We start from the raw sequence: 13837 nt of genomic DNA, 5'->3' as shown, positions 1-13837 counted from the left end.
GTTAAGTTACATGCAAAATATACAGGACATTCAGTTTGACTTGGCAGAAATTTTTGCTGATTTTTCAGCAGTTACACCAGGAAAAAAAATGAAATGAGGTGAAAAAGATATGCTTGTTGTCTGGGTATCTGAAAGACCTGTGTGCCTAAGGCCACAGCAAGTAAATTCTATAGATGACATCCTCCGCAGACTCCAAATCTAATGCAAGCGGGTGAAAAAAAAACAAGGTTCCTACATTTTGAAATGTTGACTCAATCATTGTACAAATTGTTTTGATTCATCACATCACATATTCACATATACAAAGCCTGCATCACATATCACTGCATCAAAGTAGGAAACAAAACATTAATTCAGAGCCTTTTCTTCTCTCCTACACGTATCTTCATAGTTATCTGCCATCCACCTTCCGGCATGGCAACAGACATGTTTGCCCATTTTCGGCATGTTGACCACTGTCAGAAGGCAACTAAATTTTTTTTTTTTCCAAAATCAGGCAAAAATTAATGCGCGCGCTGATGTCATCCATAAAATTACTTGCTGTGGCCTAATACATTTTAGATACAAATCCAGACCTGTACCAGTGTTATACATGTAGCCAACTGTCTTTTTTAGTGGTAAATTGTGGTCCTGGTATGAACTTATAATACTTTAATCTAAAAACTAGAATATTTACATGTTTTACTGATTCTCAACTGTCATCTTTGAGATGCAATGTACCTGTACCTTTAGTGTACAAAAAAATGATGTTCGGTAGTGTTTTATTTGGTTCAGGTACAATGTACATGTACACCATAATGTTCAGGTATGGACAGGTACATGTATTAGGTACACAGCCCTAGTAACAAACTCATATTTGCTCATGTTTTATACATACCATTGCTACAACAGGTAGACACAGTAGCATTTTCTTAGCACCTTGTACAATAAAAATGGTGCTATGTAACCTGACATGTTAGTAGTCATAAACTCAGGTGAACACACAATATACTATCTCCTTGGAATGTCAGGGAAAAACTATCTAATTAAAGAATACATAGATGTACAAATTCATTGTATAAATCTCCTTCTATGTACAAATAAAACTACTCTTGAGGTATGGACATCTTTGAGTCCTTTTTTCTCATGGAATTTCCTTGGAAAAGAACCAGCATAAGAGTATGTAAAAAAAACTATACATGCACTTAGTCTATGTTGTCTGTTTATCTACAGGGAAAAAATTAAACTATACAAGTAGATACCAAAACTAGCATTTGAAGGGGACTTGATAGAAAGCTTCCATGCAGAGTTTGAACCATTGATGGTGTATTTCTTTTGTCAAAACTTGAGACCAAGCCATTCAAGATGGTGGGTGGGGGGAAGGCCTCAAAATTAACTTTTTTTCCTATTGTCCCAGCACTGTCCCAAAAATAAATTTCAATTGTCCCAAAGTGAGGATGAACTGTCCCAACCTGATGTTCAGCAAGTGAACTTGAAGTCAGTTTTTTTTGCTTACGTTCTGACTTCCATGCGCTCTATAATTGCGTAGTAAATGACAATTTTGGGGAGCTTTTTCCCGGAGCCAAACAAAAGAAGGGCTGACATGCTGATGTTCATTTTTTTTCCGTTGTCCTCAAAATGTCCCAAATTGTCGTTTTGGTTGTCCCAGCTAAAATTTTAGTGGTCACTGGCCATCGGGACGCCGTTGATTTTGAGCCCAAATTTGACCGCACGGTGCAAATGCACAGTTTATAAACCATGAAACAGCTCATAGAATAACAATGAAACCATTTTAACACGATGCTAGACTGAATTGGACCTATCGGTAACTGAGAAGTGTGCAGAAAATATGCTAGTAAGAAATATTAGTAACACTTGAACATTATGCTGGCTCTTTCACCAAGGAAACAGTAACATCACAGAATCCAGAAACCTCAAAACAGCACAAAAAATCAAAGTTCCCACTTTTCACGTACTGAACAATCCTTTGCAATGCCACCAATTTTGGTGTAATAAAGGTAACGGTCTAGGCCGTAGGGGCAGTGGGTTGTTGATCCACTGTGTCCAGGGTATGGTATTATTGGAAGGTGGAGCCTATCCCTCTTCTTCTACCGCCTTTTACCTCCAAACCGAAATAAGGTGAGGAAAGTCGTGTCCAGTGCCTTTCCCAAGGACACAATGTCTGGGAATCGAACCCATGACCTCTCGGTCTCCTGTTCACTAACCTTACCACTTGACCGTTTGACCCCACCGCATCCATTTTGACCTATACATTTGTTTTGGATTGTTCCAATTTTCAGTGGGGAAACCAGGACTTTTTGAACAGTTTGAGGGTGGATTGTTGCAAGTTGTGGTACCAAAAATAATTATGTCGATGGAAAAAAAATGCCAGGCTATGTTGCTCTCTTGCGGATGGAGTATTTTCCCTTCTGTAGCTGGCTGACGTAGACTCGGAACTTGGAGTTGTCTGATAATCTTCTCACCCAAACCTGGGAGGACAGAATAGTTACAGAATTTACAAATACATGAACAAGATAAACACATCAGACTAGTCCAGTCTGTCTATCACAATTAGCTGCTCAACCAATGATAGCTTGGAAATTAGTTGTTCAACCAATGATAGCTTGGCAATTAGCAGCTCAACCAATGATAGCTTGACAATTAGTGGTTCAACCAATGATAGCTTGACAATGCATTAGCGGTTCAACCAATGATAGCTTGGCAATTAGCGATTTGACCAATGAGAAATAGTAATCATTCACTGTCTGTTTGAAAGTAGAAGACAAAGGTCTCACCTCATTCTGTCCAACTGAGCTGATTGTTCCACTGATTTTCCCGTTGTCTTTAGACTCTACATACACTGTCTGGCCTCTGTGGTACCTACAGGTGGAAAAAGGCAGGTTTACAAAAATAATTTCCAGGGGGAATAAGAAACTTTGTCTTAGGCCACAACAAGTAAAATTTATGGATGACATCCTCCGCAGTTACACAATGCAATTCTGTAAACAGTATGCTGATTCTATGATAGATTACATGTTAAAAAACGAAATCGTCATCCCGACTTGAGACCTTAAATACAACCTACCATTTCTTATCATAAAATAGTCTGCCCTCCTCGATCCTTGCATCATAGCTGTTGATCGGTGGGGAGGGGGGACTGACTGGAGGACTGATGTCTGGACATGGAAACCACAACAAGTTAAAAAAAACTCATACATGTACATCAAATCTGTTTATGTCCCACTGTTCTTCCATTTATTGTGGATCAGACACAGTGTTGGTGCGCTGCAGCGTTTTAAAATGCTGATGAACCAGCCTAGGTAGACTGTAGCAACAGCCTGTTATGTGCACACTTATGTATCAACACCTTTGACGCCAGGTGGCGCAAACTGTCCTGTTCATTTGTCAAGCACCTTCTCACATCGAGAAGCAGTATTGTGTACACGCTTTGTCATTCCGATGTGTTTACACGAAGCCTCTACTGGCCGCACTTTTTTAACATCTGTATGTAACTTGTGTATTTGTACTTGTTTTTGTGTTGTCCCTGTTTTATATGGGCCTTCGGCCTGAAGCAAAGAATAAATAAATAAACAAATCTCTGTTGGAATACACTGTGCAATGGAAGGTGCTTTCATGTTTGGTCAACACTTTGGGCCAAAATGGCCTTCCAGAGACTTCCAAAACAAGGAATCAAAGATTTCAGACTTACAGATGTATCTTGGGTTTTCCTAATCAGACCTTTAGGAAGGTCTTTTTTTAATGTATTGGAACTGTAGAGGGGGCTGTGTGATGTACATTGTTTTAATTCAATCGGCTATTACACTACTTTCTGAATTCTGCGACATGTCTATGCTTGGCTGACTTCTGGGTGACCACCTTATCCATCAATCATGGCCAAAATCACCTTCCACCTACCTCCCACCCTCCTTATCAATCTATCATGGCCAAAATCACCTCCCACCCACCATCTAAAATTGCTACGCCAGCATTGTTAGGAAAATAAAACAGCTTATTCATTTCTAGGTACTAAACCAAATTCCAAGTCATTTTACTCGTACTACCCAATACTTCTGTAACACTGAAATTTCTATTACTAGGGGTCAAGCATTAATTTCTGAGTCACTCCAACTCAATATTTTGTCTACCTTGGGAAGGAAAACAATTTCAACTTACGTATTGATTTCTTTGATGAGAGTTTCCCCTGGGGAAATAAAAGGAAGTGGGTGATGTTAGAATTGTTATAGCTAGTATCATAATGCATTTAATATCACATTATCATATCTAAACTTATTAGCGCAAAGGCAACATCACAAAAACAGTAATTTTCATGATCATAAATTGTTGGGGGGGTTACAAACTTTCTTTTTACCTCAGATATATTAAAAATTTCTATGCTAGGAAATAAATTAAGTAAACAAGTTGTTTACAAAACAATTTTGTTTACTAACTTTGTTGACAATCCTGAGATCTTCCAGCACGTCATCGTCAGACAACAACAAGTTCAACTGTGGAGCACCTAGTGAGGCAACTGTTAAGGATATTACAGTACATCAAGCAAACATCTACAAATGTATCAACATACTAGAAAGGTACAAATGTATAATGGTTACCTTCGCATATGATCTGCTGTGTTAATTTTTACTCAAACACATTCATATATATGGTGACAGGAGTCTAAAGCCCTCCTGCTATAAAATTGCAACATGATGAAACCCAACACCAGTTACCATGGTGACAGATGTCTAGTTCAGGTCATTAACCTTTTTTGTATGGAGAAGAAGAAACAGAACAAAAACAATATGTTTTGTTCTGCGAAGGTAAACATAACTAAGGGAGTATCTTTTTTCTTCTCTTTTTTAAAGACTTTGGTGATCTCTAGTGATCCAACTTATACAATACAGTTTAACAAAGTAAAACTTGTAGACACTTAAATTTTCAATGTCAATGTTAGAAAAACCAGTATTATTTTGATCATGAACTTAAAACACTTGGAAAACGTCCTTTCTACTCCTAATGCGAAAATAAGTTAACAATAAATGATGCATAAACTCAGTAGTGAAAGGATATCAGGAGAAGGTTTCCTTCTCTTGTCAGGGATGGGCAGGGGTTCGTTGGGTCTTCTCCTCAGCTTTCTGGTCAAGACCGGTTTGACCTCTGTAGAATCTGAAAATCCATCATAATCCAATTAGGACTGTTCCATTTTAAACTCTCAGGAGGGGTGGTCGGTGGGTTTATTTTTACCTCCTCTCCTCTTTTAGTTCAATAATGTGCAAATCAATGACTGTTTCAAGTTGACATAAAACAAACAAGAAATCAGTGATTTTGGACATGTGGATTTTGGACAAGGAAATATGCAATCCTTGGCTGCCTGAATTCCCCACATGTTACCCACTCTGGATCTGGCCCAGATTCTGAGACCTTCATGTTCAACCTGTCTTTTGGCCTTATGATGTCATTCTGCCTGTCAATCTTCCACCCATGTTCTGTCAACCTCATGTCTAGACAGGCAAAAACCCACAGCTCAGCAGCCCAAATAGCTAAAAACAATACTTCTGTACTCGGAGGTAAAAACGATTCAAAGGACTATCCATGCTATTCTTTAGTATATTAGGTAATGATATGCAAAGAAAAAATATCTCTGTACCTCCAGTCAGTTCCATGGTATTTCTCTCGCTCTCGATCATTCTTTTTCTCTCCTCAAGTTCCTGGATCAGACTTTCTTTCAGCTTTATTTTCTCTTCCTGAACAGATGTAAGAAAAAAAACACACAACATGAAACATAAATACAGTCAAACCTGTACTAGCGGTCACCTTTGTATAGTGGTCACTCGGCCATAGCGGTCAGTTTTTGCCGGTCCCTTGAATTTTTCCCATTGACGTAAGCATTAAGAATCGTGTCTATAGCGGTCACTGTTCAACGCGGTCAGCGGTCACCCCATTCCGGTCCCGCCGGCATGTCAACACCGCCGATAGCGGTCGCGGCGACCAAAAACGGAAAGTAACTGGCAACTGACGAACAATTACTTTGCTGTTAACTAAATAGACAGCATCTTGGTACAAAATAACTTATTTATGTGGTTGAAATTCGCTGTGGCGTATGTCGGTCGCACGAAGCAAGTGTTCACCAAAGAACAAAAACATGGCGATGTCGTTCTCTTCCACTTTTCGACTAACAACAACAACAACAACTAGTGGTAGCGTGGCGATTGCGGAGAAACGACGGCGAAAGCGGAAAGACGGACGTCGAACTTATTCCAAAAGGTGGAAGTGATCCGACTGGCAGAGAGAGTGAGCTTGAAGAAATCGTCGAAAGCTGAGCTTCGATTAAATGATTTTGCAGTCGATAGAAATTTGTTTGCAGTTGAAAGTTTGTTGCTTGATTTGCTTTCTTTTCTTTAGCCACATGTATGTACACAAGAACAGTAAATGACAACCAGTGATTTTGTATGTTTTAATGTGAATGGTTTCATTGTCCCAGAATAGATGAACTGAATATGTTGAGTGTATGTATCTTTGATGTCAAGTTAATGTTTCCATGCAATATTTCTGTATTTCTTTTATTGAACTAAGACATGTACATATTTTTGTTTGTTTGTTTGTTTCGCATAACCGGTAAACCGCCTTCAGGCGTAACACACCAGTTTTGTACATGTGCGCACATGTACAAGCTGCGTAAGACCGGACTGTAAGTTTTGAACCACTCACACCGGGAAGATCCCCTACTCTTTTCGATAAGTGCAGTGGGTTCTTTAACGTGCATGGGTGTGGCTCTCCCAAACACGGGACCTCCATTTAACGTCCTATCCGAGGGACGTCCCTAACCGAAGCTAGGTACTCATTTTCACCTGAGTGAAGTAAGGAAAGTCGTGTAAAGTGTCTTTCCCAAGGGCACAAGATCGGTGACATGGGCAGGGTTCGAACCCACAACCTCTGGGGTGTGAGCCGAACGCGCTACCGACTGCGCCACACGACCCCCCCATATAAAAGGGGTTTACCTTTGCAAATGTATGTATTCATATGTTTCAGAATAAAGACATCACTGTTGGTACTCAAAGCATGTGTCCCTTTTTTTGGGGGGAGGGGGGGGTCAACTAACCGGCTGTTTCTCTATAGTGGTCACCTGGCCATAGTGGTCAAATTTGGCCAGTCCCTTGAGTGACCACTATAGGCAGGTTTGACTGTATACAAGAGAGTGTGATCACTGTATCCACACTTGTTACTGTAGTACAGTTGACAAAGTAAACCTATAGATTAAGTTTGTCATTAAAAAGTGTCATTCCTGGCTTAGGCCACACCAATTTAATTTGTAGGTTCTCGGATTCGCCTCTTCATTTTTGTTCTGACTTGCAACAAAAAAAAGAAGATTCTGGTTCTCAATCAACTCAAATATGCTCATATTTTGCCCTGTTGGCCCCGAGAACCAAGAAATTAAATTGGTGTGGCCTAACTTTTACATGCACAGGATAGTGACTTAGCACTATGAAGACCTCTCTTTTTCTTTTCCCATACTTTTTTCAAGTGTCAAGCATGATGCTTTATAATAGGCCTCTTAGTTACTAGTATTCACAAAGAGTGTTGAAGTTTACTCTATGACTGTAGGTTTTGGAAGATGTATAAAAGAAGAGTAACTCACATCAAATTCTCTGACAGCATCTTTCTTCTCCTTGATGTACTGTTTTTCCACTGTCTCAATCTGTCAGGAAACAAATACTGGTTTAGTACATCCTAACTTTATCTAAATACAGTTATCATTGTAATTTAAGTACATGTACTGGAAAGAGACTGAACGATTTCTGAACTGGTTGTGATAGAAAAGACAGACAATATGCAGGAAATTCCCTTAGTTGTAAATAACATGTTTTCGATCAGTAAAATGAACAGTGGACCATGGTGTGACATCCTGTCTTAAGGGCTGCAACCCTTTACATGGCCAGTAGCATGCATGTTGGGTAAGCGACACAGGATTCGAACTCAGGACTTCTTGTTCCAGATTCTACAGGCAGGGCCACTGGACTACCCCATATGCATGCTATGGGTTGGATACAGGATTAGGAAGTAGCAAAAGGGTTCAACTTTGCCTTCAGTTTCTGTATGACTTACTTCAAACTGTTGGATGATTTCTGCCATCCAAGACCTCTCCTTGTGCTGGTTCTCCAGTCTCTTTAACCTCTTCAGGTACTCCGGATGCGAAGCTAAGGAAACAGAAAAAAAACACTCAGCATGAGACAGGGCCTGAAGCCTAACATTTCAAAAAAGGCAGTTTTGAAACTACAAAGGCCGACATTTACTCGGGAGCAAATGCAGCACATGGCTCCCCCCTACCAAAAATGGACATACCCAACTGCGTATACCTCTCCCGCACAAATGGACTGTTCCTAAATCAACCCTGTCCAAAATATGAAGAGTTCCAATAGTCTATACCCCCATGCAGCAATGGAATCTTCCAACGCCTTCTGCTGTTGGAACATGTAGAACCTGGTAGAACTTGGTGATGTGGTGAAGCCATAAAGATAGTTTGGTTTCTATCCATGTGACACATAAAATTTGTACACTCTGGCTTTATCCATTGTTATAATTTTACTGTATTGTAACTAAACACTCTACATATAACAGAGAGTAAAACAGAGATGTGCTTCTGGTACATGTATTAACTCAAATAACATTGTGTACCATGCTGGTTGAGCTCCTCTAGTTGTTTCTTCAAGTGTGCCAGTTTTTCCTTGTAAACCCTGGAAGAAATCAGAACATACATCTTTGTACACAAATTACATGTAATGTAAATCCATTCTATTCACAAAATTAATTTGTAAAAGTCGAGAAACAAGTAGGAATTGCGACCCAGTACAAAAATGTATCAACATACATGTATTCACATTTTGAACAAAAAATGTTAAACTTTGGCAAATGTCGTTATTTTGCATTTACACATGTACATACTGTTCTTTCATCTCAGTGTGTTGCTCCTCTCTCTTGACTTGATCTGTCTCGCTGGCATCTTCTGTATCTGTGCGGGAGACAAAACTTCCTCATGAGCCTATCTTAGTCTTAGTCTTGCATTTGGTCTTTTACTGTTTTAGTCATTATTATCATCGGCTGCAGTGCAGTATGTAGTTTTCAAAACTCTGTAACAGTGGGGGGTTTATAGGCGCTACCAACTCATCCAGCCAATGGGTCTAGACCTTTTAGCGGAATGGTTAGAGCATCTGGTTATGAAGCTCTGGTGCCCGGGAGGTCGTGGGTTCGAACCCCGGCCTGGGAGCAGTGGGACTTTTACTGGCTCCTCCTGTTTCTTACAACTCACTCAGTTTTCAAAACGTGAAATGTGCAGTCGTGCACAATGATGGTATGAAGTGTAATACCATTTGTGATATGTACATTCAAGTGCAAATGTATCATCAACATGAAATTAAAGATTTGTGACATCTGAAAGTGAGAATGAGATTGAGAACAATAGTAAACCATGTACATAACACGTGTGAAAAAGAATGAAAACCACAAAACTCAGGTTTCCAAGTTTTGATACATTTTGACAACTGGTGTTTAAAAATCAAAGATTAGTGAAAATATTCATGCAACGTTTGATCATCTAGAAGCACACTAAAACACATGTACAGTTCCCCCACAATTTGAACAATGTGGTTTATCAAAGGGGTCCGACATATATGACGACACGTTGACTGGACGTTCGAATTCAAAAACCTACTAATACACAAAACAACCAAGTAAACAAAAATAGGTCCACGTTTCTTTATCAGAAAACAAGATCGCGAATCGTAAGTTGTGGGGGACAGGTGTTGAATTCTACAGCTGAATTTTTCTGCCGTCAGGACGTCTTGTTTTGATATGGTGCCATCTGATTTTGGAACACGAACTGGCAGCCGTCCACGACAAGAAGCCGAGCTTTCTACGATATTTTGCTCCAAAGGGTAACCAAGTTTTCTCCCTAAAACAAAGAGGCAAGAATGGTGGCGGGGTTTTATGTAACAAAGGAGAGAAATTGGTAAAATTTCTGTAAACATTGAGCGGTGGTACAACAAGGGCGCGTGCATGGCAGCACACAGGGCGCCAACCACCCGCCCCCAAAAAATTCTCGGCGGCCCTGCCACCTAAACCCCGACGACTTCCCCACGTCCTTACCTTCGTCGGATTCGTTGTCGAATTCCCTGTCCTCGTCGCCGTCAATCGTGCTGGAATCGTCGCTGAAACCGTCGTGAAACGAGCGGGAATCCTCGCCGTAGTGGGGCAGAGATGCCGCCATCGTCTCAAATATAATCGAAACAAAAAACGAAATGCCCAGAAATCGCCACAGCGGAAGTCATTAGGCCCCTTGCATTATCAAAATAGGGTATTTTTATGTTTCAGAAAATCCTATAATATATACTTAACAATCTAAATGTATATTATAGGTTCATATATAAAATATTGTTTGTATACATAAATAAATAAAAGTAGATTAAGTTAAATTATTGAAAAATGGTAGAATTATATGTGGATTTATGAATATGAAGTATAACTAGGATCCCTATGTAATTTCGCCCTTTGGTCTACTCCAGGTTTCCGGTCTCGGCGGCTCACGGAACTTAGTCTGAGACTTCACGAGACTTTGCCGTCCGGGACACGAGCTCACAAAACGCCGTTTCATTTATCAAACATTAAAATTTGGTTAAAAACTCTGCAAATTTGTAAATTTTGAGCCGTTTTTGCTGCATAAAACGTCATAAAACATAGACATTTGTCAAGATTTCACCAATTGCGCTCCAAGACGTTTGCGCGTGCGCAAGAGGCCGCCATCTTGAACGTGTAAATTTGGAAAAATTTGGGAGGAGTAGTGGGCAGCCAGGACTGGACGGGATTCTGCAGCACAACCAGCCAATTTAACCCCACAACCAGCACCGTAGGTAACTTTCCTACCTCTAGATCGGTGATTCCTCTAGAATACCATCCATTTTGACACAATATGCCGAATTTGTACTCTCATTATCATGCTTGAAACATCCGTCAAAGAAAATGAGTCGTCGTCCACCCTTCTTGCATAAAACTCAAGCTGTGAGCTCTGGAAAAAAAATCCCCACCCATATGTAAGTTTGTGGTCTAGAAAGGCGGTGAATTCCTCACGGTTGTTGGGGGAGTTGTGAGTGGAATCGTGCGTGGGATGGGGAGGTTTTTTTCGGGGGGTTGGCTGTGCTTGGGGATAGCCGCGGGGGCAAGCGGCGGGGTTAGGGCGTGATGTCATCATATGGACCGTGTGCATGTTTCGGAAAGCTTGCCTAGCGTTTCCTGCTTTCCGCAAGGCCAACTCTACCTCCATTCCCCTTCCCCAAAAAATAACCCACAGCAATTCCTACACCTAACCCAGCCCTTAGATTCCAGCTCTTCTGGATATTTGTGTTCTTGGTAGAAGCAGGGGGAACCCCAGTTAGGCAACTAGGGCGTTGCTAAAAGCTTTTTGTGTTGTTCACATGTGTACCCTGGAGGGACCATCCATGTGCTGTGTATGTGTGTGTGCAGACCCTATCTTATCATGGTCAGGGTGTCACCTGACTGGCCGATAGAAGGAACTGGGCACTCGCAACGCTGCAACGTTCCTCTCGATTCGGTTGTATCAAACCCAGCAGAATGTTATCACTAGTTGTGGCACAGGTCAAGGTGAAGACCACGCCTTGATTAATATAATCTCCTTGTCAGCGTGTAATGCTAAAGGGTGTGATGGACTTGGTCGCTGATGACTCATGTTGGTATTTCCCCGTTAAAGTATATATATGTAATATGTGTGTCCAGACCTCGGGAAGGTATTTATGTTAGCGATCGTGACCTTTCTTTGACAGTAGCAAGCCTGGGAGGATTTGGTTAGAGTTCATTTTCAATCTTTAAATTTTGGCAGTGACCACGAGATTCGGGCCTATGCAAATGCCGTTTACGATTTCGCCAGCTGTTTCTTGTCCAGGTTTTCGAAATCGCTGGTTTTAGTCTCTGTGGTAGATTTAATACGAGTACAGTCCGGTTTTATTTTGAAATATTTACACATTGAAGTACAGTTTTCATCAATATTTTTGATATTGAAATTTAGCATTGTGTTGTTCAGCTTTGTGCAAGTTTATATAGAATTGATACTGGTTTAAATTTGTAAAACCATTCTTTCATGTGATGGAATTTTAGCTCAATATGATGTAGTGTCCAGCGATATGTGATAAACATTTTAGAATCCAAAGCATAATAGGTTTTTCATATACAGTATTGTAATCAGCATGATAATAAGGATAACTCATGTGCAGATACAAGAATCTCTGCAAGTGTAGTTCTCACCTGAAGCAAGACGTTTGTCAAACGACTCAAAAGACATTGCTGACGGTTACCAAGATGCCATAGATTCTTACCATTGACCCAGTTCTAGGACTTGGCTGTGACATTACTGTTCAGGGCTCGAAACTAACGGTGTCCCGATGGCCACTGACCACTAAAATTTTAGCTGGGACACCTAAAAAGACAATTTCGGACATTTTTGGGACAATAGAAAAATAATCAACATCAGAATGTCTTTCGTTTTGCTCCGGAAAAAGCTCCCCAAAATTTGCCATTTACTCTGCAATTGTAGGGCGTCAGAAAGTCAGAACGTAATCAAAATAAAGTTGACTTCAAGTTCACTTCCTGAAAAACAGGTTGGGACAGTTCATCCTCACTTCGGGACAATTGAAATTTATTTTCGGGACAGTGCTGGGACAATAGGGAAAAAAAATTTCGACGTCTGCTGTTGTATTGTTTTGGGACAAACAATCCTCAGAAACACTGGGTCGAGCTTCCTTCGGTTCCAATGACTGCTCTCCATCCTCAGAAATGTAAAAAGAACAGATCAAGATCTTGTGAAACACAACTACAATTGTTCTCTATCCCCCAATTCTCACTCTATGAACACACAGTTATAACTGAATGATTTTAAACTTGTCATGCAAAATTCTAATTGGCTGGTACCTTTTCATGTGTGTGCATGCATCAATGTATGCAAAAGCCAACTGTCACTTTTTGCCAGGATATATTGTTCAAGTCCACAATGCACATGTGGGGCTGGCCAGTTTTTGTAAGCATTCTTGCATGTAAAGGAATGCGGAAAGAACCTTTGTGCTGAATTATGTTGTTGGCTTTGCCAAGGTATGTTTTTTCTGAAACGCTGATTTAAACAGTGATTTCGAACAGTGTGAGGTTAGCTTGAATGGCAACTTAAAACTTCTACATGTATGGTATTTTATCTTTAGTTGATTTACTCGGAACTAAAACCAAAATCTGGAAAGGTTAATTCTTCTACCAATTCTAAAATGCTTTTGTACATATACATTACTATTAGGATAGAAACTATTTGCTAGTATTGGTGATTTATAATTCATTTTTCCTGTATCGCTACCTCGATTCGTCAATGAAGGCTAGACCTCCAGACAGAACATTACATAATACAAAAAGCAACGGGATGAATTCTCTGAAAAGTGCACAGATTCTCTGAAAAGTCTGATGTTTCAGATAGCATAGAATGTTTCTCATTTACTGATGAAAGATAGCAGATGCTATCTGATACTTTTCAGAGAAGATACCCAGTTGCTTGATTTCTTTCATATTCCATGAACGATCGTCGAAATTTTTAGAGTGGCTTGGTTAAAAAACAAACATATAGGGGACAAACTTATGATATATTGCCTTATAATAATATCTAGTGATCGTGAGTTTATCCAAGATAGTGCAGGGCTCGAAATACTAGGTGCATGTGAACCTTAGTGCATCCAAAATTGGAGCTGTGCACCTAATTTTTTTCTGTGGATGCACTATTGCACCCAAATATGTTTGTAGGAATTTTTAACATTAGAAATGTATAATA

At 40.1% G+C, this 13837-nt stretch overlaps 2 protein-coding genes across 5 annotated transcripts in view; one reads left to right on the top strand and one right to left on the bottom strand.

Moving 5' to 3' along the window:
• Nucleotides 1-2096: 2096 nt before the first annotated feature.
• Nucleotides 2097-10295, bottom strand: LOC109476914 (sin3 histone deacetylase corepressor complex component SDS3-like). The gene is made up of 12 exons (XM_019777967.1): nt 10117-10295; nt 8917-8983; nt 8650-8708; nt 8080-8171; nt 7613-7672; nt 5624-5720; nt 5047-5142; nt 4428-4498; nt 4153-4180; nt 3065-3155; nt 2775-2859; nt 2097-2468 (listed from the first exon to the last, which is right to left on the bottom strand). The coding sequence occupies exons 1-12, from the start codon at nt 10235-10237 to the stop codon at nt 2373-2375; spliced, it is 963 nt and encodes a 320-aa protein (XP_019633526.1). The 5' UTR covers nt 10238-10295; the 3' UTR covers nt 2097-2372.
• A 324-nt stretch (nt 10296-10619) lies between these two features.
• The window catches only part of LOC109465369 (serine/threonine-protein kinase TAO1-B-like), a 42647-nt gene continuing 39429 nt past the window's right edge, over nt 10620-13837 (top strand). Inside the window, exon 1 of one of the 4 annotated variants that reach the window (XM_019762596.1) lies at nt 10620-10877. The gene's annotated coding sequence lies outside the window, so the exon portion shown is untranslated. The remainder of the gene's footprint in view (nt 10878-13837) is intronic. The other 3 variants (XM_019762604.1, XM_019762588.1, XM_019762608.1) reach the window with 3 other exon arrangements.

This window comes from Branchiostoma belcheri, unplaced genomic scaffold, assembly GCF_001625305.1.
Source record: "Branchiostoma belcheri isolate BF01 breed outbred unplaced genomic scaffold, Haploidv18h27 scaffold1, whole genome shotgun sequence".
Taxonomy (NCBI): domain Eukaryota; kingdom Metazoa; phylum Chordata; class Leptocardii; order Amphioxiformes; family Branchiostomatidae; genus Branchiostoma; species Branchiostoma belcheri.
This window is presented reverse-complemented; position numbering and strand designations above follow the sequence as displayed.